The following is a 24,620-nucleotide window of genomic DNA, read 5'->3' on the forward strand; positions in this document are numbered from 1 at the left end:
TTTTTTCAACCTCATCTACTATGTAACAATGTCTATTAATACTCTTTTCAGGGCACCTTAGCCAGAGCATGTTTTGTGGATAACTAACCGCTCACACATTCATGCATAGGGTAAAGCATACATGTGCGCTTGGCAATTTAGTGGTCATTCCTAAAATCTGGTCTGTCAGGGTTTCCCTGATGAGGGAAGAGTAGCACAGTTTTGAAGGCCCACTACACACAGTATTACAGTTTCCGTATGAATATTTCAATAGCAACATTCAGTACAATGCTTTTATTATCATCGCTTAAAGCAGCAGTCTAAGCTGCTGTTTTTTTTTTTTTTTGTATTTCATTTTCTTTCCCTTTAATATGTGCATCAATACAATCTACACTAAGTAATTAGCTAACTTGCTGATCGATCCGTTCTCCTGTGATCGATCGGCAAAGATTCGGCAGTGCAGCAGAAGAGGACCAAAGATGCAAAGTTCTGTGGGGAAGATCATGTGACCAGGCAGTCACTAGATACAATTGGTGCACTGCTAGAGAGAGGACAGGGCTCAAAAAGTGGTGTGCCAGAGCCTGTTTCAGAAGAGGTAGGGGATGTGACTTTTTTAATGGTTGTTATAGAAACAAAAAATGCTTATAATACATTAAAAATGTAATTCAGAATTTTTTTTAACATTTTTTTTTTCCATTGCTACAAATATTTTCTCAGTGTGGAACTGATTCATATAGGACAGGATATTGCTTGTCTGCAGCTTTAAGAATTCACAAGTAGTACAGGCGTGATTGACAACATTTAGTTGGTATACAAACATTTTCACTCTGGCAATGCCTCTAAATTCTAAGTAAACAGAGTGAAAATGTTTGTATACCAATGTTGTTGCCTGAATAAATAATCGAATGTCCAAGCCAAAATAAGATAAATGAGTAATGATTTTTATTACCAAGCATATGCAAGGAGACCAAAATGAGGAAGTCTCAAAGGCTTGAAATTATTAGTGATACAAAAGCATATATACAGGCATACCCCGCTTTAATGGACGCAATGGGTCCAGAGCATGTATGTAAAGTGAAAATGTACTTAAAGTGAAGCACTACCTTTTTTCCACTTGTCGATGCATGTACTGTACTGCAATCGTCATATACGTGCATAACTGATGTAAATAACGCATTTGTAACAGGCTTTATAGTCTCCCCGCTTGCGCACAGCTTCGGTACAGGTAGGGAGCCGGTATTGCTGTTCAGGATGTGCTGACAGGCGCATGCGCGTGCTGCCGTTTGCCTATTGGGCCATATGTCCTTACTCGCGAGTGTACTTAAAGTGAGTGTCAAACCGGGGTATGCCTGTACTCAACAGCCGGATATACATGATTACACAATCATTATTCAGTGTAATCAATGCAATGCCCATATAAAGAATATTGTTGACAAGATATATTTTTCTGCTTGGCACATATTTATTTTACCGAACCCCCTAACCGTCTGTAATCTTATCTTGAGCCCTAAACTGCCTGGAAACCATCTTTTTCTTGCTAATCCTTCTCTTTTCTGTTCTCCATTTCTCTTAGAAATTCATTCGCAAGCCTCGCACAAACTGATTAACACCCTTGTCATCCAGGTCCAGTCTTGGCATACCATAATGTGTCTCAGAGACCCCATACCATATTCCAACTCCCAGAGACCCCCTCTCCATACAGTCACATCAACTAAATGTGGTTAAACCGGTACTACTTGTAAATTTTTAAAGCTGCAGATCAAGCAATATCCTACATTTGTTTTTAAGAAATCGGTTCTGTTCTAGCCTTTTTTTATATTATTAGTTTGTAGAGACGTATAAATTATACACAAATTTTACAACATCAGTGTTATATGGATGTCATCATTTTTAGTAATTGAAAGCTAAAACTTCATACACATAATTCCGTTGTAGTATATGATTGCACCGGAGGTAAGCGAGATAGTTATACGTGTTTACTGTATGTATCATGAGCAGGGAATCTATTGTGTCTGCAAGTGATCATGTGCTCATATTGACATATGATGTTTGTATGTCCCTGTCTGCCGGTCCCTGAATGTAGAGCATTGTGGAATATGTTTGACTTATAAATGATGATGTGTTTGCATTGTGTTTTAGGCCCCTCATGATCGATAGTACTGGTAACTACAACCAACTGTCCGTGCACAAAACTTCACAAAACATCGACCAGGTAAAAGTTAGCAATGTTTTAGTTCCCATCCTCTTGCGGATAAACCAATAAATGTAACTTCTTGCATGTTTCCTTTGGAGCCTGGGATAACCATGAGTTGGTTCTGTATGTGAGCAGTAGTACTGCCTCGGTTCTATAACAGAGCATTGTCTGTGTTCCAGGCTTCAAGGGTTTTCTTCCGTGGAGCCCAGACTTCAATGTCTCTGTGACCCATTTTGTGTTAATGTAAATACAGTATTTGGGAACGTGGGCTTCCATCACATTGACCAGCTCTGACATTTTACTTGTCCATTTCTGTGCTGTATATACATTGTACATTATTTCCACCATTTTATCTCCCTCTTTCCAAAACGTAAAGACTGCAGAATTGTTTCAGACGACACAGTCAATGTATTTTCCTGGAGTGTTTTTTTTACTTTTGCAGATCGGGCATGCAGATTAACGAGTTATATCACTTTGTGCATTTGCACGGATTTTAACCTTATGCCCAATTTTAAAAGAAATTCAGAAAAGTATTTAAACGTGGATCATTAGAATAACTGTTACAGTACATTGCATTTTCGTGGGCGTCAACATTTGTCACATGAACAAGTTACATTGCTGGAGAGACCTACAATAATTTTACACATTTATATAGTTTCTTTAAACAATTGGTAGGAATGGTACATTTACAGATGTCCACCGTGCCAGAGACAGTGTCTGCGATGCTGAGCCGCCAGGGTCCATATGTCTTGCTACATCTGTACATTGGCCAACCTTTTTGAGTGCCATTTGAGTGCAAAGTAAGTATACCTCGGATAGCGGCAACCAGGGCGGCAAACATGAAATACAGCAAGGATTGAAAAATCACGGTTGTCTGGGTGCCTGAAATGCACCCCCTTGCGCCTGTGCTTTGCGCAGTGATGACTGACCTGATTGGTCAAGTTACCAGCTACCAGCTCGGGGAGGGGTGGAGAGATAGGAGAGCGAGAGTCTGTGTCAGTGTCTATCTATGCGAGGGTGTCCGTATGAGTGTCACAGAAACACGGTGACACAGAGCCACAGACGGGTAGGAAAGTCAGGTGCCTAACAATGCTGGCTCCTAAAAATTCTGGCTAGCACCTAAGTATTTTATATTTTTGTTCACCACTGAAATACAGTACATACAAACTTCTTGCATGATATGGCGACCTCTTAGCTGCTGGTACCATACAACCCGGTGTGAAGCATGTTGCGCAGTGATTCACATCTTTCATTTTACTACATTGTCCATCAAAAGTGTAAAGAGAATTTTTTTTTAAAATCCGGCCAAAAAAAAGCATGTTTATTCCATCCTGTTCTATGATCCTCTATGATTTGCTTTCTGCTTTTACTGTAGAATTCTGTCTCCACGTAACTGTCTGAATGTGTTCTCATTCTTGACCGTATTCTCACAAACTTGTCCAATAACTCAGAATGTCAACCTTGTGTTCTGGTTTTCTGCACCAAAAAGAAAGGAAAAAATGTACAAGTCTCCATGCAAGCTTATTTAGTTCAAGCTTGCATGAAAGCAGCAATCTGTATTTTGTTTATTTAAATATTTTGAAGTGAGGTGGGTCTCCATAATTGTGATTACCCCCGTCTTCCTTCCAGAAGACCCTACCTCACATTTTGGCCTCGCACCCCTGAAACGAGAATATCCTCTCGAGAGGATTTTATTGATGCCGGCTGCGCCACTGCCGGCAAGCGAATAAAAAAACACGTTTGTTGCTGTGGCATGCAGATATTCTGCTTTTGGCTAGTGCAGAACTGGCTCCTCACCATCATGCTGGGATTACCAAGGTGGATAGCAAGGGAAGGGGTAATATAAATGGTACATATCTGTGGGAGCGGGATTGCTCCTTTTAATGACATACTCTCTTTTAATTTTGACAGTAACAAATACATTTATGCCATCCACCAGTGCAATCCATACCATGTCATTTTTGTTTGACTAGATGTTTGGGAACAAATCACTATGGACAACAAATGGAAAGGCAACCAGAAGAGCGAAACGAGCTTACACCGTACAAGAAGACCATCTGGAGAGTTCTACAGAAGAGTCTAGCAACCCTGTAATGAGTATAACTGTGTAAGGGAAACCATGCTTCCATTTATACAAGGGGCACATCTGAGGGTTATTCTTAATTTACATGCTATACTAGTTGTTGAACATGGAGAAGGGAGAAAAGCAAAAATAGAGCACTTTCTCCTATAGAATTTATTTTGCCCCCTCCCCTTATTTTTAACATGGGTTGGAAGCAAGGGAGTCTCCAGAGCTGAACCATGTTTATTTTAATGGCAGGGACCCTCTGGTTCCTGAGAGACACTCCAGGGGAAACAAAATAGACATTTAAATCTTCTGTGGCATCTGTTGGGGCTTCCTATTGGCCCGTGTGATGCGGTCATTTAAAGCAGTAGTCCAAGCTGCCATTTTTAAAAACATTTTTTTAATTTTTTTTCCTCTTTTAATATGTGCATCAATACAATCCACACAGTAAGTGTTTAGCTAAGTTGCCGATCGTTTCGGTCTCCTGTGACTGATCGGTGAAGATTCAGCTTGTGTGTTCACTAAATGGCTGTCAGTGCAGCAGAAGAGGACCAAAGATGCAAAGTTCTGTGGGGAAGATCATGTGACCAAATGGTGCAGTGCTAGAGAGAGGCCAGGGCTCAAAAAGGGGTGTGCCAGAGCCAGTTTCAGAAGAGGAAGGGTATATATATATATATATATATATATATATATCTCCCCATGAAATACACCTTGAAATACCCAATTGTCTGTATGGAGATGTATTTATTATTAGACGAGGTGCCATGCACAAAAATAGCAGCCTTTTTGTCCCATTAAATTAAGAACATGCTGGGTTATGAGATCTTAAAAAAAAAAAAAAAAAAAAAGAAGCCCACTATGTCGCATTACATTTTTAATCTTGTCTTTGTGTTTCTCTGCAACCGTAGACCTCAAGTGTATGAGAGATATGAGCCTGACGATTCTGACAATCCTACAGATTTCTCTTCAAGCGAGACTGAGGAGATGGCCAACGCTGATATTGCTTCCAGCTCCATGTGCAGTAAGAATCCTGCTCCTGGCCTTAGCCCCTCATTTGCAAAGCTACCTGAAAAGTAGGTATTAAGATTGGAAGTAAACTCGTTGCATAGATTTGTAGCACCTTTTTTAAAGAAGCAATTCATGCGCTTTTTAAAAGTTTTTTTTTTTTTTTTTTTTTTTTTTTACACCGGTTTGAAGCAGGGGGTCTCTGCAGCTGAACCCCATTAATCTCAGCACCGGGGTCCCCCTGCTTCCTAACACAGGGGGTGCCGGTATCTCGGTTAACGTTTGAATCTTCAGCGCCTTGCGGGCCAATAGGAAGCCGGACCTGATGACATCACAGCTTCTTATTGGTCCACAGGGCACGGGAGCTTTGAAAAGCGCCAATTACAGGAACCCTTCAATCCAATATTAACAAATAAAAACATTATTAAAACAGAATTGCCCGCTTTGCTTGCCTCTTTAACAACTACAAATCTTGCTGCAGTGCGAAAATACAATGGGCAAAGAAATGAATTGTCCTACAGCTACTGGCAATGTACCACGAACGGGGTTATCTTTTATTTCCTTCCTTGGGGCGTTGTAAATCCATACAAAACTGCAGTGCCGTCATGGTTCGTGCCATACAGACCGGACTTCAAACCACAGATTTGTTTATGCAAGACCCACATTTTAACCAGCATGCCAGATCTCCTCCCTATCGCTGCCACATTTCTAGCAAAACTGACTTTGCATATACAGAGATGTGTTACCAATGTAGCACGCTCTAGTCTAAAGACCTTGCATTGCTTTTCCACTGCACTTTGGCCCTTTGCATGACCAGAAGGGTAACGCAGAGTGACTCGGTCAATGGCAAGAATGTCATGTGACCTTGTTATATATTAATTTATCAGCACTTTGTATGCAGCTATATTATCCACAGGTCGTGCTGGGGAAAACGAGGGCCGACTAGCGGCAGTACTAGATTTATCACAGTTTATATTATCTATCCCTCTTTATTTATTTTATTTAGCTTTTAAACATTTAATAAACAATCGCAGCATAGACACACTTAAAAATATAGTTCTTGAAAAAGCAATGTGGTAACAAAATAGGTATTGGGGCGTTCATTAAAACAAGTGATAATGAACAGCAAAATTTATAATAAAATACAAATATTAAAGTGGATATTCCGAAACAACAATGAAAAATTAGAAAATGCAGTCATAGCACAATACAGAATGTGTGAAGTACAGCTCAACCCCGTTATAACGCGATCCATTACAACGTGAATCCGCTTATAACGCGATGCATGCGTGGCTCCCAATTTTCGTATTTATGAATAATTTACAACCTGATTATTGGTGTCTTAAATACTTTATTGTACAATGCATACAATTGTACATTAGTTCTAACGCGATCCGCTTATAACGCGATGGGATTCTTTGGACCCCAAGCACAGCGTTACAAGGGGCTTGACCTGTATATTGTATTGCCAGCTGAGGTTGATCTGCAGTATGTGGTTAATGAGTTTTGAGACAGTAATGTATGATAGAATATGATGGGTTTGCATGGTTACCAGGTAGGGTTGAATTGTAACATCTAATTCTCTTTTTACTTAGTGTAAAGACGCAACACAGAGCCCAAGTACCAAATAAACGACTGAAAAAGAGTACAGAGCGGCATTTTTCTGTAAGTAACCAGATAAAGAGAACAAAAACCTGGAAAACTTCACTGCTAAGTTTACGATCTCTTCTAGGCTTGTGCAGCCGCATCGCAGGCCTGGGAAAGATGTATTGGTTACAATCGTTCAGATGAATCTGATCTTTTCTCCAGTGCTGGGAAGGATATTCACAGCTTATTGAATAAGGGCCTTTGGGGGTAATTCTGTATCCACCAAAGTGGCTGTTTGGGCCCCTTCCAAAATTGCCCAACTGCCACTTTGATGGTTATTGACTGCTCCCCGCTCCCCCTTAATGGTTTACAGTCTTTCCAAAAGATATCCGTGTTCAGAGGCGCTCTTGTCACTAGCCAAGCGGGGAGAGAGAGAGCCTGAACATAAGGGTAGAAGATTAGAAGACACCCTCTTATCTCTGTTCTTATTCTTTATACTGTTGTAAAACCATTGCAGCCACCTTCCAGGCTGTCAAGTGTAAGGCTGAGGCCCCGCTCCCTCAGTCAGCGCGCCCGCACTGCTTGCAGGCAGCGCACTGACAGGCAATTGACCGCTACCTGCGGTCTGTAGGGAGCGGGGGGCGTGGTTTGAGGGGGGGGGGCGTGGTTCGAGCAGAGGGCTCTCCGTGCCGTCACCCCCCCCGCCCATATATCCCATCCATCCCATCCATCTGCTGCTGGCCGCAACCTCCCCAGCACTCGCAGCCTGAAAAGGGCACCGGAGCTTCCCTCCTCCCCCTTGCCCCCTCATTGGCTCCCTGCCGCACCACGTGACGCGTCGCCGCTTGGGATCACGATCCTCGTGTATCCCCTGCTGGCTGACGCGTTGCAGTGCGCAGCGAGACTTGCAGGGAGGGGGGACTGGGGCCGGCTCTGGAGGAACTCATGTCCGGTGAATGACGCGCACGCAGCCGCGCACGCCGTCGGAAGCAGCGGGACCCCGGCCTAAAGCAGCAAAGACGATGTCATAGTCAATTCTTCATTACTTGTCGTGTGTGTGTGTGTGTGTGTATATGTATATGTGTGTACGTGTAAACTCTTAGGTTAAGATTATACCAGATGCCGCCGAGCGGCAGCGCGATCTGGTGACGTCACCCTCACGCTGCCGCCGAGCAGCGTATACACACACACACACAGGTGGACCCCCCTTGTCTGACCCACCCAATCTCACATTGGCCCGTGTGGACTAACCGGTCCCCATTACATGATCGTGTATGGTGGTGCACCTGCAAGTAACAGGACTCCTGAGTCTCCCGCTTGATGGTATTAGGGGATGTCATCAGGACAGGTAGCTGAAGTAGTGGGTGCGAGTCCAACTTACATCATGTGTAGCGCCTCCACCTCATCAGGATCTGTGCTTCCCCAGGGAGATGGTCCTGGTGAGGAACTCCTTCTCGGAGGTGACTGCCACTGTAGAGTAATCTCACACTCACACAGTGGGGGTTTTCGTTAACAAGGCCATCTTTATTGTAGATTGGGATGTAGCAGACTGCCCCATGCAGCTGCCGGCTCTAGCTGCACATTTCTTCGTGCTGTCCCTTTGTCAGGTACGCCCTCCCGTATTGAAGTGGGATTCCCTCTTCTCCTTGAGAGATCACCCCTGTGCCAGATCCCTGGACACAGAGTGGCCTAGACAGACTTGATTGGTCAACCTGTACCGCTAGTTACTGCACTAGGGTCACAAAAGTGTTCCTACAATCCCTTATGCAGGAGCATACACTTTACCAACTACTTCGCAACAACACTTTTCCACAACACTAACTGACAGTGTTGTGCCCTTTATACCTCAGGAGGCAGGCGCATCTCTGATGTTACTATCCAGGGACTCAGAGCATACAGCCACTCTCTTCCATACATAGGGCACCTCACCAGGGTGTGAGGGAAAACCTCCATAACTACTGTTGGCAGGCCTGTACTTACCAGGGCTTACTGCCAACAGGGAAGAGGTCTGCAGTCATTATTATGCATGGCTATATATATATATATATATATATATATATATATATATATATATATATATATATATATATATATATATATACACATACACATACACATACACATACACACATACACACATACACACATACACACATACACACATACACACATACACACATACACACATACACACACACACGACAAGTAATGAAGAATTGACTATAACATCGTCTTTGCTGCTTTAGGCCGTAAGGCTGCTTTATATATATATATATATATATATATATATATATATATATATATATATATATATTTATATTTATACTGCACCGACACACTTTATTCGAGCAAATACCCGGTATGTACCTGGCAGATACCTGGAATGCGCCGCTCCTCACCTCTGACAAGCCCCGTTGCATTTGCCTTCCCAGCCTGGGTTCATGCCTGGCTGATGAGCGGTTGATCTGTTAAATGATGATGATTAGGATTTAATAGGCTGCAATGCTTCGCGTGTCTACCAGATGGCATAAATTCATGAATTGTAATGCAGTGTATATATATATACTGTGCAGTATTGCAGCCAGCGGGAATAAAATGCTTCAATCCCTGCCTGAAAAATAACTCAATGCACTCGGGCAGAAAACAGTCACAAACCTCAATACACCCGGGTATACCCGAATTCGTGGGACTAGCCAAGCTCGAATAAAGTGTGTCGCCAGTGTAGTGTTCGACAAACCTATACATCTGCACGCCCCGGGTGAGTGGATTTAACATCGTGGCGAACTCCTATTGGCCCAAGCAGCACACGTGTGGTACTAGGTGGCGAGTAGATTTTTTTTTGATTTGTTGACCACTGTATATATATTATACTGTACAATACAGACCTATTAAAGCAGTTCAGCCTGCTCACATTTAAAAAACAAATGTTTTTGTCTACCTGAACCTGAGCTTGTCCATGGTTCCCCAATGTCTTTACATTTCCATATACAATTATTTATTTTGGAAAGCGCTGCATACATTGTTGGAGCTCTGTAAAAAATAAATATACATATGTAATAGATCATAAAACGCCATAGTTATTTAATGTTAGCGATTACTGGCGTAAAGGTGCAGTCCAGCTAAGCCCCGTACTGTGTAATGGACATGACATGGAGAGGACACAGCCATCATCTCACATCTCCTTCATCGTTTTTAGCATATCCTTCATAAATGCAGGATATGTGTAGTAGTTTTGTAAATGTAGACTCTTTTTACGCCAAACTGCAGTAAGCAGAATATTAAATATCAAAACAAAATACATACAAATACCAGTGACGGCAATGGGTTTTTTGTCTTTGGTAAAACTGATGCTATTTTGACTCCCTTTTGCAGACAGGAGACTTGGAAAATAACCTAAATAATGTACTGGAGAATTTCACCACCAAATATACAATCAGGATTAATTTGGAAAATTATGCCATTTTGACAAAATCTTTTTTGGACTGAGCACCTATCCTCCCTTAAGGCCGTGATTATACTTAAAAACTCAGACTGCGCGGCTCAAAAACAAGGTGCAAAAAAAAATTTCATGTACACATACCTGTAGCGACACACGTGCTGCTGAGCGGCAGACTCCTGAAGAGATTTTCAAAATAGTTTCTGGCAGGCGACGGTCGCGTCACGTGAGCGGTTCAGCCAATGACTGCCAACTGCTCACATCCACGCCTCCTTGTCTCCTCTCCTTGATCAAGATGCCGCTCGGCGGCAGCGTGAGGGTGACGTCACCAGATCGCGCTGCCGCTCGGCGGCATCTGGTATAATCTTAACCTAAGAGTTTACACGTACAAACCCCCTGTCATACCCAGCCCTGTATTAATGTCCGCAATACCTTAGTTATGTCAACCATCCATATAATTATAACTCTTTATACAATCTCATGGTTCTGAATTATATCAACATTCCATAGAGAGAACTACGTTTTTAAAACTGGATTCTTCACCATAAATATTCAACATTTAAATTTTTATGCTGAATAAACATTTAAACAAGTTTGGGAGGATTGGTTGCATGAATCCTACGTTTCATTTTGGTAACTTGTTTTTTTCCATATGCAAGCCACAGGAAGCAGAATATAGAATGAACAGCAGTGGATCAGACGATACAGATGAATGCAAGGCCTTTTATAAAGACTCTGGTAAAACATATTTATGTATTCGTCACATGAATAAAACCGTTTTCAAGAATGCTTCCTTTAGAACCTGGCAGCTAGCTATGATTACCATCACTATTCGTGTTCATGACATGATGGTGAATACATGGTATCTGACAATTCACCAAGATTGGCATCTGCGGAGGTGGAGCGGGGTATCATTCATGAATTGTTGTTTCTAAGTTCATGGAAGAAACATGTTTGGATAGTACTCATTCAATAAGAGCTGCACACATTTCATGTAAGTAGTTTGTTGGAAAGGCGCAGACTGAAGTCAACAGAATTTTTTTTTTTTTTTAAGATAGCAAAACTATTGCATGTGATTTAAAGTAACCTGATATAGCGTTTGCACAGTGCAAAACCTTCAACGTTATCAACAGGGACCCCCTTAGCTACATATGCTTAAGCTATTAGCTAGAGAAGTCCCGAAGATAATTGGTTATTGCCTGCCAGGGCCTCCAATCAGTGTAGAGTGCTGTATTTCATCACAATGCTTCTCCGATGACGTGATTGGCGGCCATTTACATTTTTTTTTAAGACTTGTAAAGTCTGCAAACTGAGACAAAATCGGGAGTTACCAGGAGAGAAGGAGCTAGTGGTTTTATTCTGCAGGACTTCCCGGGTCAGTTAAAAAATAAAGTACAGGGAATTGCTGCTATAAATAAATTAGAACTTTGTACTTCAAGATTCACGAAAATATTAATTGCTGATGCTTTAGATGTTTCCATGCAGTAATTGCCTTGCCAAACACTGCATATTCACAGATCCTAGCTTTAAAGGAGAGGGTATGGAGATTAGTTTAACTATAAAGAATTTACGAACGTGTTATTTATCACAATGTCATATTAAAAGCTTTGCGTCCCTTCTGGGTATGCTTAACATGTTCCTTAATGCAGCAGTAAGCAGTGTAGTTGAAGTTATTAATTTTACAGTTCAATTTATTTCATGGCTAAACTTAGACTAAGGGATAGAGTGAGTCAAGGGAAGCAGTTTACTGGGTTTTCATCAGTTCCAAGTGCCTGGCAGAAAAACTGCATAAAGCAGCGCACTGCCCAGAGAAATTGAGAAACAGGTGGCATAAAAATGAAAAATATATTGCCAAGCCAACATTACAAAAAAGGTGTGAACCCTCCTACGCGTTTCACACAAACGTGCTTCATCAAGGAGTGCCTGGCTTATGCATTGCTGCTGCTTTGAATCACACTACAGCCCTAAAAGAAGCAGCAACAAATAACCCTTCAACCAATATTTTAGGTGTAGTTCTTCAGGAGGTGGGATATAATCTAATAAACCAAGCTTGGGTGCGTCCAATTCCATATGTTCTGAGATCCTTTCATTGCAGCTCAATCTTTACGTTCAAAACACTTAATTCCCATACACTTTGTGCAAATCATTGCTCCAGGAAGTTGCGGCTTTTCTCCCCCAGGTATTTAGGTCGCGGCACTGTCTATTAGTAATATTTCCACATATTAGACTCCTCTACTCCTAGTACATTTGTATCTCATGTAAACAATATGTTGTGTTTACCAATAGGACATGCGAAGAAGAGCCAAAAAGTAAGCAGATCCACCTGTTTTAAGATGGAGCACATGCTAAAGCAGATGCACAGGGACAACACAGGCCTCACTAAAAGAGTTCTAGCTGTGGAAAAAGAGTCTTGTCAGAAACTTTCAGAAATCTCAGGAGTTCTGTCCACTTTAGCCAACTTCATCATGAACAAACAGGACCTCCAGAGACAGTTGCTTCCTCCCTCTCTGGACATGGAGGGGACAACAACACAGCAGAATGAAAGCCAAACTTCTCAAAGCTACCAACCTGGGATGTGGTCTGAAAAGACGGCTTATTACCCAGCCAAGAAAAATCATGAAAGTTAGCACACATGATACTAAGATGGGGAAAGTTGCAGTTATTAGACTTTGTAGCTTTACATATTGCTTACATTCCTGAAAAGCTGTCGTTGCCTGGTATTCCCAATCTCATGGGTGTCTATATTCATTGAGTTCTTCAGTTTCCTTGCTGACATGGAGCCTGGTAATGGAGGAATAAATGGTTTTAAATATTTTTTTAACTGAACAGCTAGAAGACATGTGCCTAAAAAAAACTTTCTTGTTTCAGTAATTGCAACAAAATAACACTGGAATTGTTCATAGATCTGCATGATACTGTTAATACAAGATTGTTTACCGACTTGACTGATTTTAAGTATTTAACTACTAGCTCTGCTTTGTAAATCATTCTCCCTATATACTGTAATCTGTTGCAATGTTCTTGTGTTAAAGTTAGGAGAAACGGCTTAACGTGATCTGAAGCTAAATTGTGATGGGATGAGCTATGTGGAAATCCCATATGTACTTAAGCTCACGGCAGGGACACACTTCAACTGAGCCAATCTGATTGCTTTGTCTTGTGTATCCATTTTCAATTTAGACTGTTAGTAACTGAATAATAATAATATATTCATGTTACACATAGTACTGCAGTGCATGCAGTCAAGTAACTAACATTTTTGCATGCATAATGATCTCCGGGCCTGAAGAGTTTGCAGTCTAATTTAGGTGCCTTAAGCACAGGTAGATCAAGTAAATTTCTCAAGGTTATTACACTGGGATTCAGCAGGGCTTCTCCTGCCCCTAACCTACAGGGTTATTCATCAAGCTCCATTACGGGTTTACACACTCGAACAGGCGATAACTCCCATTCAAATGAATAGGCATTGACGTCCATCCTGGTGCATTAACCCGTAATGGGGCTTGAATCTGCAGGTTAGTGCCGCTGCTACTCCTCCCACAAGTCATCTAAACTTTTCTCAGGATGAAGATAGATGTGCATCTAAACAGTTCAGAAGTGGCTAAAATAAGTATTTTATAGCGTTCCAACACTACTCTCACAGAACCCGGAATGAAGGATTTGGGCTACGAATACCAACAGGGATTAAAGTGCCTTATTACTTAGAAATGTACTTAGAAATTTGGGGTTACTATGTTCTTATAAAGAGGCCACAGTCCAATCCTGTTCCTTGACGTGTTCTTCTGTAGTGATGTTGCTCATCTTCCATTGCATTTTTCACTTAGTAATTATAATCTAACCCTTTACTGCCTGAGGGGTTGGCAACACTTTGCTCTGCAAGGCGTGGACTGTCCAGGCAGTAAAAGGGTTAATATGGAACTCTTTTTCATTGACCAGCGCATAACAGATGTTGTTCTTATGATGCATTTTCTTGGACAGATGGATAGTAGCACCTAATGTAGAATATTTTGTTACTAATTCCTTTTGGATGAAAAGTTTGTATTTTGACTTACTATGCATTTAGAAATAAAGTTCAAGTGCTACGACCCAATGAAGTGTGGTTGTTTTGTGTTTATATGTCTATTCAAATGTAAAAAATACGTATGTATATATAATGTCCACGGCACTCCAGGATTAGAAAAATATAAAGATCCATTTATTACATAAGATACACACAATAAAAAAAATTAGAGCGATTTGTGTTGAGCCAAACAGCCCTTTCTCAAGCTCCTAAAATAGCTGTTTGACTTGAAACGTCACTCTAATTTTTTTTAATTGTGTGTATCTTATGATGTAATACATTTTTCTATTTTTTTATTTATTGTTCCGGAGAGGTGAACATGGATCGCCCAGGGAGCACCTAATTATTTCGGTGTAGTATAGGGCAGTTATACAGGGTAAATAAGATATCCAGATCCAGAGTGAGGGACAGAGAGTGCGGGAGAGACAGAGAGAGAGTTAGGGGTGAGAGACAGGGTGAGAGAGAGACAGAGGGTGAGAGAGCGAGAGACAGAGGGTGTGAGAGAGAGAGGGTGAGAGAGACAGAGGGTGAGAGAGACAGGGTGAGAGAGACAGGGTGAGAGAGACAGGGTGAGAGAGACAGAGGGTGAGAGACAGAGGGTGAGAGAGACAGAGGGTGAGAGAGACAAGAGGGTGTGTGAGAGAGAGAGAGAGAGAGAGAGAGACAGGGTGAGAGAGAGAGACAGGGCGAGAGAGAGAGACAGAGGGCGAGAGAGAGAGACAGAGGGTGAGAGAGAGAGACAGAGGGTGAGAGAGAGAGACAGGGTGAGAGAGAGACAGAGGGCGAGAGAGAGAGACAGGGTGAGAGACAGAGGGTGAGACAGAGGGTGAGAGAGAGACAGGGTGAGAGAGACAGGGTGAGAGAGAGACAGGGTGAGAGAGAGGGAGACAGGGTGAGAGAGAGGGAGACAGAGGGTGAGAGAGAGGGAGACAGAGGGTGAGAGAGACAGGGTGAGAGAGAGAGAGGGTGAAAGAGAGAGACAGAGGGTGAGAGAGAGACAGGGTGAGAGAGAGACAGGGTGAGAGAGAGGGAGACAGAGGGTGAGAGAGAGGGAGACAGAGGGTGAGAGAGACAGGGTGAGAGAGAGGGTGAAAGAGAGAGACAGAGGGTGAGAGAGACAGAGGGTGAGAGAGACAGAGGGTGAGAGAGACAGAGGGTGAGAGAGACAGAGGGTGAGAGAGACAGAGGGTGAGAGAGACAGAGGGTGAGAGAGACAGAGGGTGAGAGAGAGACAGGGTGAGAGAGAGACAGACAGGGTGAGAGAGAGACAGAAGGTGAGACAGAGAGAGACAGGGTGTGAGAGAGAGAGAGGGTGAGAGACAGGATGAGAGACAGGGTGAGAGAGGGTGAGAGAGAGAGACAGGGTGAGAGAGACAGGATGAGAGAGACAGAGGGTGAGAGAGAGAGGGGTGAGAGAGACAGGATGAGAGAGACAGAGGGTGAGAGAGAGAGAGGGGTGAGAGAGAGACAGAGGGTGAGAGAGAGAGAGACAGAGGGTGAGAGAGAGAGACAGAGGGTGAGAGAGACAGAGGGTGAGAGACAGGGTGAGAGACAGAGTGAGAGCGAGAGAGAGGGTGAGATACAGAGGGTGAGAGAGAGACAGGGTGAGAGAGAGAGACAGAGGGTGAGAAAGAGACAGAGGGTGAGAGAGAGAGACAGAGGGTGAGAGAGAGACAGAGACAGAGGGTGAGAGAGAGACAGAGACAGGGTGAGAGAGAGACAGAGACAGGGTGAGAGAGATACAGAGGGTGAGAGAGAGACAGAGGGTGAGAGAGAGAGAGACAGAGGGTGAGAGAGAGAGACAGAGGGTGAGAGAGAGAGACAGGGTGAGAGAGACAGAGGGTGAGAGAGAGAGACAGAGGGAGGGTGAGAGGGTGAGACAGAGAGAGACAGAGGGTGAGAGGGTGAGACAGAGAGAGACAGAGGGTGAGAGAGAGAGAGAGGGTGAGAGAGAGGGTGAGAGAGAGAGACAGGGTGAGAGAGAGAGACAGGGTGAGAGAGAGAGACAGGGTGAGAGAGAGCGAGAGACAGGGTTAGAGAGAGCAAGAGACAGAGGGTGAGAGACAGAGAGAGACAGGGTGAGAGACAGGGTGAGAGAGACAGAGGGTGAGAGAGACAGGGTGAGAGAGACAGAGGGTGAGAGAGACAGAGGGTGAGAGAGAGGGAGACAGAGGGTGAGAGAGAGAGAGACAGAGGGTGAGAGAGAGAGAGAGACAGGGAGAGAGAGAGAGAGACAGAGGGTGAGAGAGAGAGACAGAGGGTGAGAGAGAGAGACAGAGGGTGAGAAAGAGCGAGAGACGGTGAGAGAGCGAGAGACAGGGTTAGAGAGAGCAAGAGACAGAGGGTGAGAGACAGAGAGAGACAGAGGGTGAGAGACAGGGTGAGAGAGAGGGTGAGAGAGACAGGGTGAGAGAGAGAGACAGGGTGAGAGAGACAGAGGGTGAGAGAGACAGAGGGTGAGAGAGAGACAGAGGGTGAGAGAGAGAGACAGAGGGTGAGAGAGAGACAGAGGGTGAGAGAGAGACAGAGGGTGAGAGAGAGACAGAGGGTGAGAGAGAGACAGAGACAGGGTGAGAGAGAGACGGGGTGAGAGAGAGACAGAGACAGAGGGTGAGAGAGAGAGACAGAGGGTTAGAGAGAGAGAGACAGGGTGAGAGAGAGAGACAGAGGGTGAGAGAGAGAGACAGAGGGTGAGAGAGAAACAGAGGGTGAGAGAGAGACAGAGGGTGAGAGAGAGAGACAGAGGGTGAGAGAGAGAGAGAGAGACAGAGGGTGAGAGAGACAGAGGGTGAGAGACGGTGAGAGACGGAGAGAGGGTGAGAGACGGAGAGAGGGTGAGAGATGGAGAGAGGGTGAGAGACGGAGAGATGGTGAGAGACGGAGAGAGGTTGAGAGACGGAGAGAGGGTGAGAGACGGAGAGAGAGATAGAGAGAGACTGCGAGAGACAGAGAGGGTGAGAGACAGAGAGGGGGCGGGGTGGGGTGACTGATGGTAATTGGGGGGGTGGTGTGACTGACGGGATAACGGAGTGAGTGATTGGGAGGGGAGTGGTGTGACTGACTGGGTGATTGGGGAGGTGGGGTGGGGGGTGATGGGGTGGGGTGTGACTGATTGGGGGGGTACTTCTGGTGTCCTACACACACACACTCCCATATACACACTCGCTCCCATACACACACACTCACTCTCTCATACACATACACACACACACACTCACACACACTCCCATACACACACACTGTCTCACACGGGACGGGGGGAGGAAAAGAGGAAAGGCTGCGACTGAGCACCTCCACCTCAGCCCTGCTCCCCCCCCGCGCAGGCAGCCACGGGGACCGGGGAGGGGGGGACGCGGAGACTGGGGGGGATCAGCATGGGATTTTTTTTTGCAGAGCAGGGGAAAAGTAACTGGCCACCGGCCAATTTTCGTTCGCGCCTGGCGAGTGGGCGACCGGGTTTGTCAGGCCCTGTATGTGTGTATATATATATGTATATATATGTATATATGTGTATAAGAGACAGTCCTGTCGGCGAACATTTCTCTGACTCTGGCCATAAGATGAACGATCTGAGGGTTGCCATACTGAAAGGTAATCTTAAAACACCGAAAGAGAGACGGTTGCATGAATACAAATTTATGCAACTGTTCGGGACACTTAGCGGTGGCCTAAACAGAGATCGAAATTTTATGAGTCATTACTGACACAAGTGAACTTTCTTCCCATGAGCGCTAAAGGCCATGTCTGTACATACTGTGCTATATGTATGCACACACAGCTGTCTCTTACACATACAAATATTCCTTGTTTTTTCATACCTATACACCAATAGGGACCACATAGTATCTACACACACTTTTAGTTATGCTACAATCTCTCACATTTCCACACCTACCCACACCATTTATATTAACTCTCACTCCACACACACCTTTTGTAAAGCACTGTATACACTGTGGGCTCTCCATTTATATTTACACAGATACACACACACACTCTTACATCACCAACTTTCAGCAACCATTTAACACCTCTAGCCATATATCACTTCCACACACGGGGGAAGGACGAGCACAGATAACATTCCAAGAGACACTGTTTTTAAGTATACCCTTTGCTTGCTTCATTCATTGTAACATCGCCGGAGGAAGAGATCAGTGTATCTCGAAAGCTCGCACAAATAAAAGCATTTCGTCAGCCACAGAACGGTATTGTCTATTTATTTTTTGATTATTTATATATATTTTTATATATATATATATATGTAACGGCTGGACCCCCTTGTCTGACCCCCCCCAAACTCACATTGGCCCGTGTGGTCTAACCGGTCCCCATTACGTGATCGTGTATGGTGGTGCACCTGCAAGTAACAGGATTCCTGAGTCTGCCGCTTGATGGTATTAGGGGACGTCATCAGGACAGGTTGCTGAGGTGGTGGGTGCGAGTCCTACTTACATCATGTGCAGCGCCTCCACCTCATCAGGATCTATGCTTCCGCAGGGAGATGGTCCTGGTGAGGAACTCCTTCTTGGTGGTGCCATCCACTGTTGAGTAATCTCACACTCATACAGTGGGAGTTTCGTTAACAAGAACATCTTTATTGTAGCTTTGGATGTAGCATACTGCCCCATGCAGCTGCCGGCTCTAGCCGCACATCTCTTCGTGCTGTCCCTTTGCCAGGTACGCCCTCCCGTATTGAAGTGGGATTCCCTCTTCTTTTTGAGAGATCTCCCCTGTGGCTTGGACAGACTTGATTGGTCAACCTGTACCCCTAGTTACTGCACTAGGGTCACAAAAGTGTTCCTACAATCCCTTATGCAGGAGCATACACTTTACCAGCTACTTCACACACAACACTAACTGACACTGTTGTGCCATATATACTTCAGGAGGCAGGCGCATCTCTGATGTCACTATCCAGGGACTCAGAACATACAGCCACTCCCCTCCATACATAGGGCACCTCACCAGGGTGTGAGGGAAACCCTCCATAACTACTGCTGGCATACCTGTACTTATCAGGACTTACTGCCAACAGAGAGGAAAGTAGTATACCATTATTATGAATGGCTATATACTCCCCCTGGTGAATCCCCACCGACCCGGCTGGGACCTAAATTTGGTGTACCTTACGTCAGGAAACACTGCAAAAGAACACACAAATTAAGCGTCAAACATTACCACATCTACATAATAATGTCAGAACATCACGCTCACTGACCAGCAGGGGGCGCTAAAAGAAAATGCAGACCTCTCTTTAGCAGGACCTAATAATAGTGTCGAGGGTCTGGTTTCTTCACTTCCCGTCCCGCTACATCGGTGACTGTTACGCTATATTCTCGGGGCAGGCCTCGTTCATTACAGTACACCACTTTGTGCATGTAAATACTGCGCCCGATCTTCCAAACCCTCATCAGTTGGGAAACCCTCTGCTCAGCCTGAATTCCCTTAATGGCCCCTCTCTTATTGACAATGTAGTACTCTATGTCAGTACGGAGCCACCTCTCTCGATTATCCTCTATCTCTCTCATCAGAGGTTCGGGGACATAAGGGTACTCAAGTCCATGAGACCTCTTATACTTTGCTGCAATAGCTCGCTCAGCTCGACAGGTCCGGGTCAATTTAGCTTGCCCAGCCCTCCCCGGCAACACCCATGACAGGGGCTCGTCTGTTTCCACGAGATCTTCTAACCATTCCGAACCTTTGGGCGTAATAAACCCCCCTTTAATTCGGTTCCACCTCAACTTCAATTCTTTGAGGTACGCCTCATCACTGAACTCCCCGGGAGCCCACCAATGGTCAACTATCCCATCCCTTTCTAAAATGAAACGGGTGCGATCTATCCATGCGACATACCCCTCATATAGGGGCGCCCACCATCTAGTTTCTCGTATCTCCTCTGAGTTGGATTCTAGTGGCTCTTCCTCTTCAGGCCTACCCGAGGATGCCCCTGAAGTACCCTCAGAAGGCGTAACCTTTCCCCGGTACCGTGATGTGCTCCCAACTGTAACATTTAATACACTAGGACAATCATTAGATACCGACACTTGTAGGGAAATCCTCCCTCCTCCCTCCGATCCATCATCCGAAGTTCCCCAGTCCAGGCTTTCAGTCCGATCCTCGGAAGGACCCCGGGAATCCCCTGACATCCCTATACTAGAAGTGGACCCAAATGAACAAGTGACAGGGACAGGGGATTTAACTTGGGCCTTGGGGCTAACTCGGGGAGTGGATGGGGTTGGTGGACGGGGCTGGACTGTAGGCATTGGCAGGGTTACGACCTGCTCCCCGGCAATACCTGACTCGACTCCGCCACAAAGACCCTTCGTTTCTCCGGTAGCTGGGCTTCTCGCTCTCCGGCTCGAGCGCCCATTCCGTCTGACAGTAGGGGATCGACTTCCGCTGCTCGACCGCAGAGGCGCGATCATCTCCCACTCGATGCCGCTCTGGTCGTCCGGAACCTCCTCTGGGCACGCACGTGTCTCGCTGCCATCTTGGGTTGGGTCCCCAATCGAGACCTCTTCCTCCACGAGGACATCCGGCAACGCCCGTTCGCTACGTGATCCAGCCTGGCCCTGGATCCGCTCTTCTTTTACCACCCCTGGGATCTGCGACGAACACGGCGCTAGCCTACTACTTCGCAGAGTCGGGGTGGATCGACCTCCTTCCGACCCGCTAGTTACCACGGCAGTGGGACTCCGGCGATCGGGTTGTCGCGGTACTGGGGACACTCGACTCCGTGTCTCCACACCACGAGGAACAGCATCTCGCCAATTGCCCTGACAATAAGTCCTGTGCATCAGACCATCGTGCACACTTCTCGTCCGAGGACTCCAGCTTACAGTTCGGGCGAGGTATTCCAGTAGGAGACTGGCGATGTACCCCTTTTCGATCACCCCTTCGCTGACTGGTTTTCTCCATCTTGAGATCCAGGCCGGATCCCTGTTCTGCGGGACCTGCACTCTCACTCCACAGTGCACCCGGAAGCTCAGCTGCCGACATCGGGACAGTTTCTTTCACTCCCACGGCCTGTACTGGCACAAACGTCGTCATGGGCCACATATACTGCAGTCCACAGTGAGGACATCGAGCCTCGCTGCCCACAGCTCCGCCCGGCAGTCTGCACTGCAGGCAAAGACACGCCACAGTCTCCACACCCTCTATCCGGATGATCAGGAAGCCTCCTGGAGCCGAGTAGGGATTTGTAGAGACCAAGGGACGCTGTTCCACTTTTTCTGAGATCCCAGCCATTTTCACCAGAGGAGGCACTCGTTTCAGAGGTCTGTACTGGTCAATTGCTCTTCGCAACTGGAGGGCAGGGGCTGGGTTGGCAACCCCTCCTCCTACTTTCTTCATCGGCATCCGGTGTAACTGCAAACCACTCCCCCTGGTTGAAACTAGGGGGACGTCTCGTAGACTTATAGACTGACCCAGCACAGGTGCAGAATGAGTCATAGTCCATGAAGGCGCGGCTCCAGCTTTCGCGCCAAACTCCCCAACAGGGTGGGGTTTTCTCGTTTGCGCCAATCCTGGCCAACAATCAGCAAACTGCAAAGTTGCAAGACTTTCTGCAGCTGGCCCACGCGGTGTCCCGGGAGCGCGGGAACCGCCATTTTGGTCAGTACTGTCTTTCTGCATCACATTTGAGGTAGAGTTTGGCTGTTTGTATATTGAATTATAACAAAGTCCATTTCGTTCCTCCCATCTAGCAACACTGTCGTCGTCCCCACTAGTCTCGAGGGTACTTTCCCGAGAACACAGACAGGACAAACACGGCGCAGCCACGGCTTTCACGCCATTCCACAACAGGCTCACAAAAGTCTCTTCTGTAGCTTGTTCTTATTCCACGCACAGGTCATATGCGTGTTCTTCCTCTGTCCGCCATCCTGGACCTTCTGCGCTCTGCAGATCCTCCATTCTGACGGTTCTCTCTAGATTTTCAAATGCGGGGTTTTTGTACATGGAGCTCCGCTCTGCGGGGCAGCTACCACATCAGTACAATAAACATGTCTTGTGCACCACCTTGTGTACCTAACGTAGATCTGACTCGTGTTTGCACCACCTCAGGCTAGGCTCACTCTTTCTGTGTCTACTGTAACGCTTTCCTCCAGTCTGTGCTCCTTGGTCAAGCAATCTGGAATGGGGACTAGAGTACTCTGGCTCTTCCATGCAGTACTTTGGGGCGTCTACCTACTGTTGGCTAGCCTAGTGCGGACCCTTCCAGAATTCCTGCCCTAAGTTACCAGTTTATCCCTTCAGGCGTCCCCCGCTAGCGCTACCTCAAGGTGACTAGAACAGCAATAGCCCCCTGCTCCAGACTCACTAACCCCTAGCAGGATCCCAAGGCGTCTTTGCGGCCTGCAGCTCCAGCAGCTCCCCGACTACCCCTGGTTCCGTCCCACACAGCACAAAGTGGCAGCAGACACTTTCCCTGTTTCCTAATGTGTGCCTAGCAAAAGCCTGTCCTGTTGACAGGTATCTCAGCAGCGCCTCCAAATGTAACGGCTGGACCCCCTTGTCTGACCCCCCCAATCTCACATTGGCCCGTGTGGTCTAACCGGTCCCCATTACGTGATTGTGTATGGTGGTGCACCTGCAAGTAACAGGACTCCTGAGTCTCCCGCTTGATGGTATTAGGGGCCGTCATCAGGACAGGTTGCTGAGGTGGTGGGTGTGAGTCCTACTTACATCATGTGCAGCGCCTCCACCTCATCAGGATCTATGCTTCCGCAGGGAGATGGTCCTGGTGAGGAACTCCTTCTTGGTGGTGCCATCCACTGTTGAGTAATCTCACACTCACACAGTGGGGGTTTCGTTAACAAGAACATCTTTATTGTAGCTTTGGATGTAGCAGACTGCCCCATGCAGCTGCCGGCTCTAGCCGCACATCTCTTCGTGCTGTCCCTTTGCCATCTACGCCCTCCCGTATTGAAGTGGGATTCCCTCTTCTTTTTGAGAGATCTCCCCTGTGCCAGGTCCCTGGACACAGAGTGGCTTGGACAGACTTGATTGGTCAACCTGTACCCCTAGTTACTGCACTAGGGTCACAAAAGTGTTCCTACAATCCCTTATGCAGGAGCATACACTTTACCAGCTACTTCACACACAACACTAACTGACAGTGTTGTGCCTTATATACTTCAGGAGGCAGGCGCATCTCTGATGTCACTATCCAGGGACTCAGAGCATACAGCCACTCCCCTCCATACATAGGGCACCTCACCAGGGTGTGAGGGAAAACCTCCATAACTACTGCTGGCATACCTGTACTTATCAGGACTTACTGCCAACAGAGAGGAAAGTAGTATACCATTATTATGCATGGCTATATATATATATATATATATATATATATATATATATATATATATAATCAAAAAATAAATAGATGATACCGTTCTGTGGCTAACGAAATGCTTTTATTTGTGCGAGCCTTCGAGATACACTGATCTCTTCTTCCGGCGATGTTACAATGAATGAAGCAAAAGGTTACTTAAAAAACAGTGTATCTTTGAATGTTATCTGTGCTGTTCCTTCCCCCGGTGTGGATGAGATTTATGGCTAGAGGTGTCAAAAGGTAATGAAAGCAAGTGAGGAAAGAGTGTGTATGTGTATCAGTGTGAATAAAAATGAATGGGGAGCCCACAGTATATACAGTGCTTTACACAAGGTGTGTGTGGAGTGGGAGTGGATATAAATGGTGTGGGTGGGTGTGGAAATGTGAGAGTTTGTAGCACAACTAAAAGTGTGTGTGGATACTTAGTGGTCCCTATAGTGTATCTCGAAAGCTCGCACAAATAAAAGCATTTCGTTAGCCACAGAACGGTATCATCTATTTATGTTTTGATTATTGAAGCTCGGCTAACACGGTACTGATACCTCTACATGTATATATATATATGTGTGTGTGTGTGTATATATATATGTGTGTGTGTGTGTATATATATATATGCAATACGATACCGTTTGGAAACGAAATCAGCAGGCAGCACTCCAGAATTGAACAAACAAGTGTATTGAAAAAATGCACCACCTTGACAAAGGCACATTCGTGGACCGAAACGTTGCTCTTTATATATCTTTGGTATTCCACTGTTTCATTTACCTCTGTAATTTAGTGTCTGTGTGTCACTGTCTTGGAGTACTAGCAGTAGCTCTTTATATGCTCTTTATATATCTTTGTTATTCCACTGTTTCATTTACCTTTGTAATGCAGTAAGCGTTGATAAGGATTTTTTCGGCATTTTATAGCCAAAATTGGGTTTGAGATTCAGTAAGCGCCGATAAGTGCTTG

General features: G+C 45.4%; 1 protein-coding gene across 2 annotated transcripts in view; it reads left to right on the forward strand.

Moving 5' to 3' along the window:
* Positions 1-14,351, forward strand: part of LOC142493334 (uncharacterized) — a 52,127-nt gene extending 37,776 nt beyond the window's left edge. For both annotated transcript variants that reach the window (XM_075597162.1, XM_075597161.1), the window contains exons 7-12: positions 2,119-2,191; positions 4,147-4,280; positions 5,147-5,311; positions 6,839-6,908; positions 10,926-11,004; positions 12,553-14,351. In XM_075597162.1, the coding sequence (XP_075453277.1) occupies positions 2,119-2,191; positions 4,147-4,280; positions 5,147-5,311; positions 6,839-6,908; positions 10,926-11,004; positions 12,553-12,893 (862 nt within the window). In that variant the 3' untranslated portion in view covers positions 12,894-14,351. The remainder of the gene's footprint in view (positions 1-2,118; positions 2,192-4,146; positions 4,281-5,146; positions 5,312-6,838; positions 6,909-10,925; positions 11,005-12,552) is intronic.
* The last annotated feature ends 10,269 nt before the right edge of the window (positions 14,352-24,620 follow it).

This window comes from Ascaphus truei, chromosome 4 (genome assembly GCF_040206685.1).
Source record: "Ascaphus truei isolate aAscTru1 chromosome 4, aAscTru1.hap1, whole genome shotgun sequence".
Taxonomy (NCBI): Eukaryota; Metazoa; Chordata; class Amphibia; order Anura; family Ascaphidae; genus Ascaphus; species Ascaphus truei.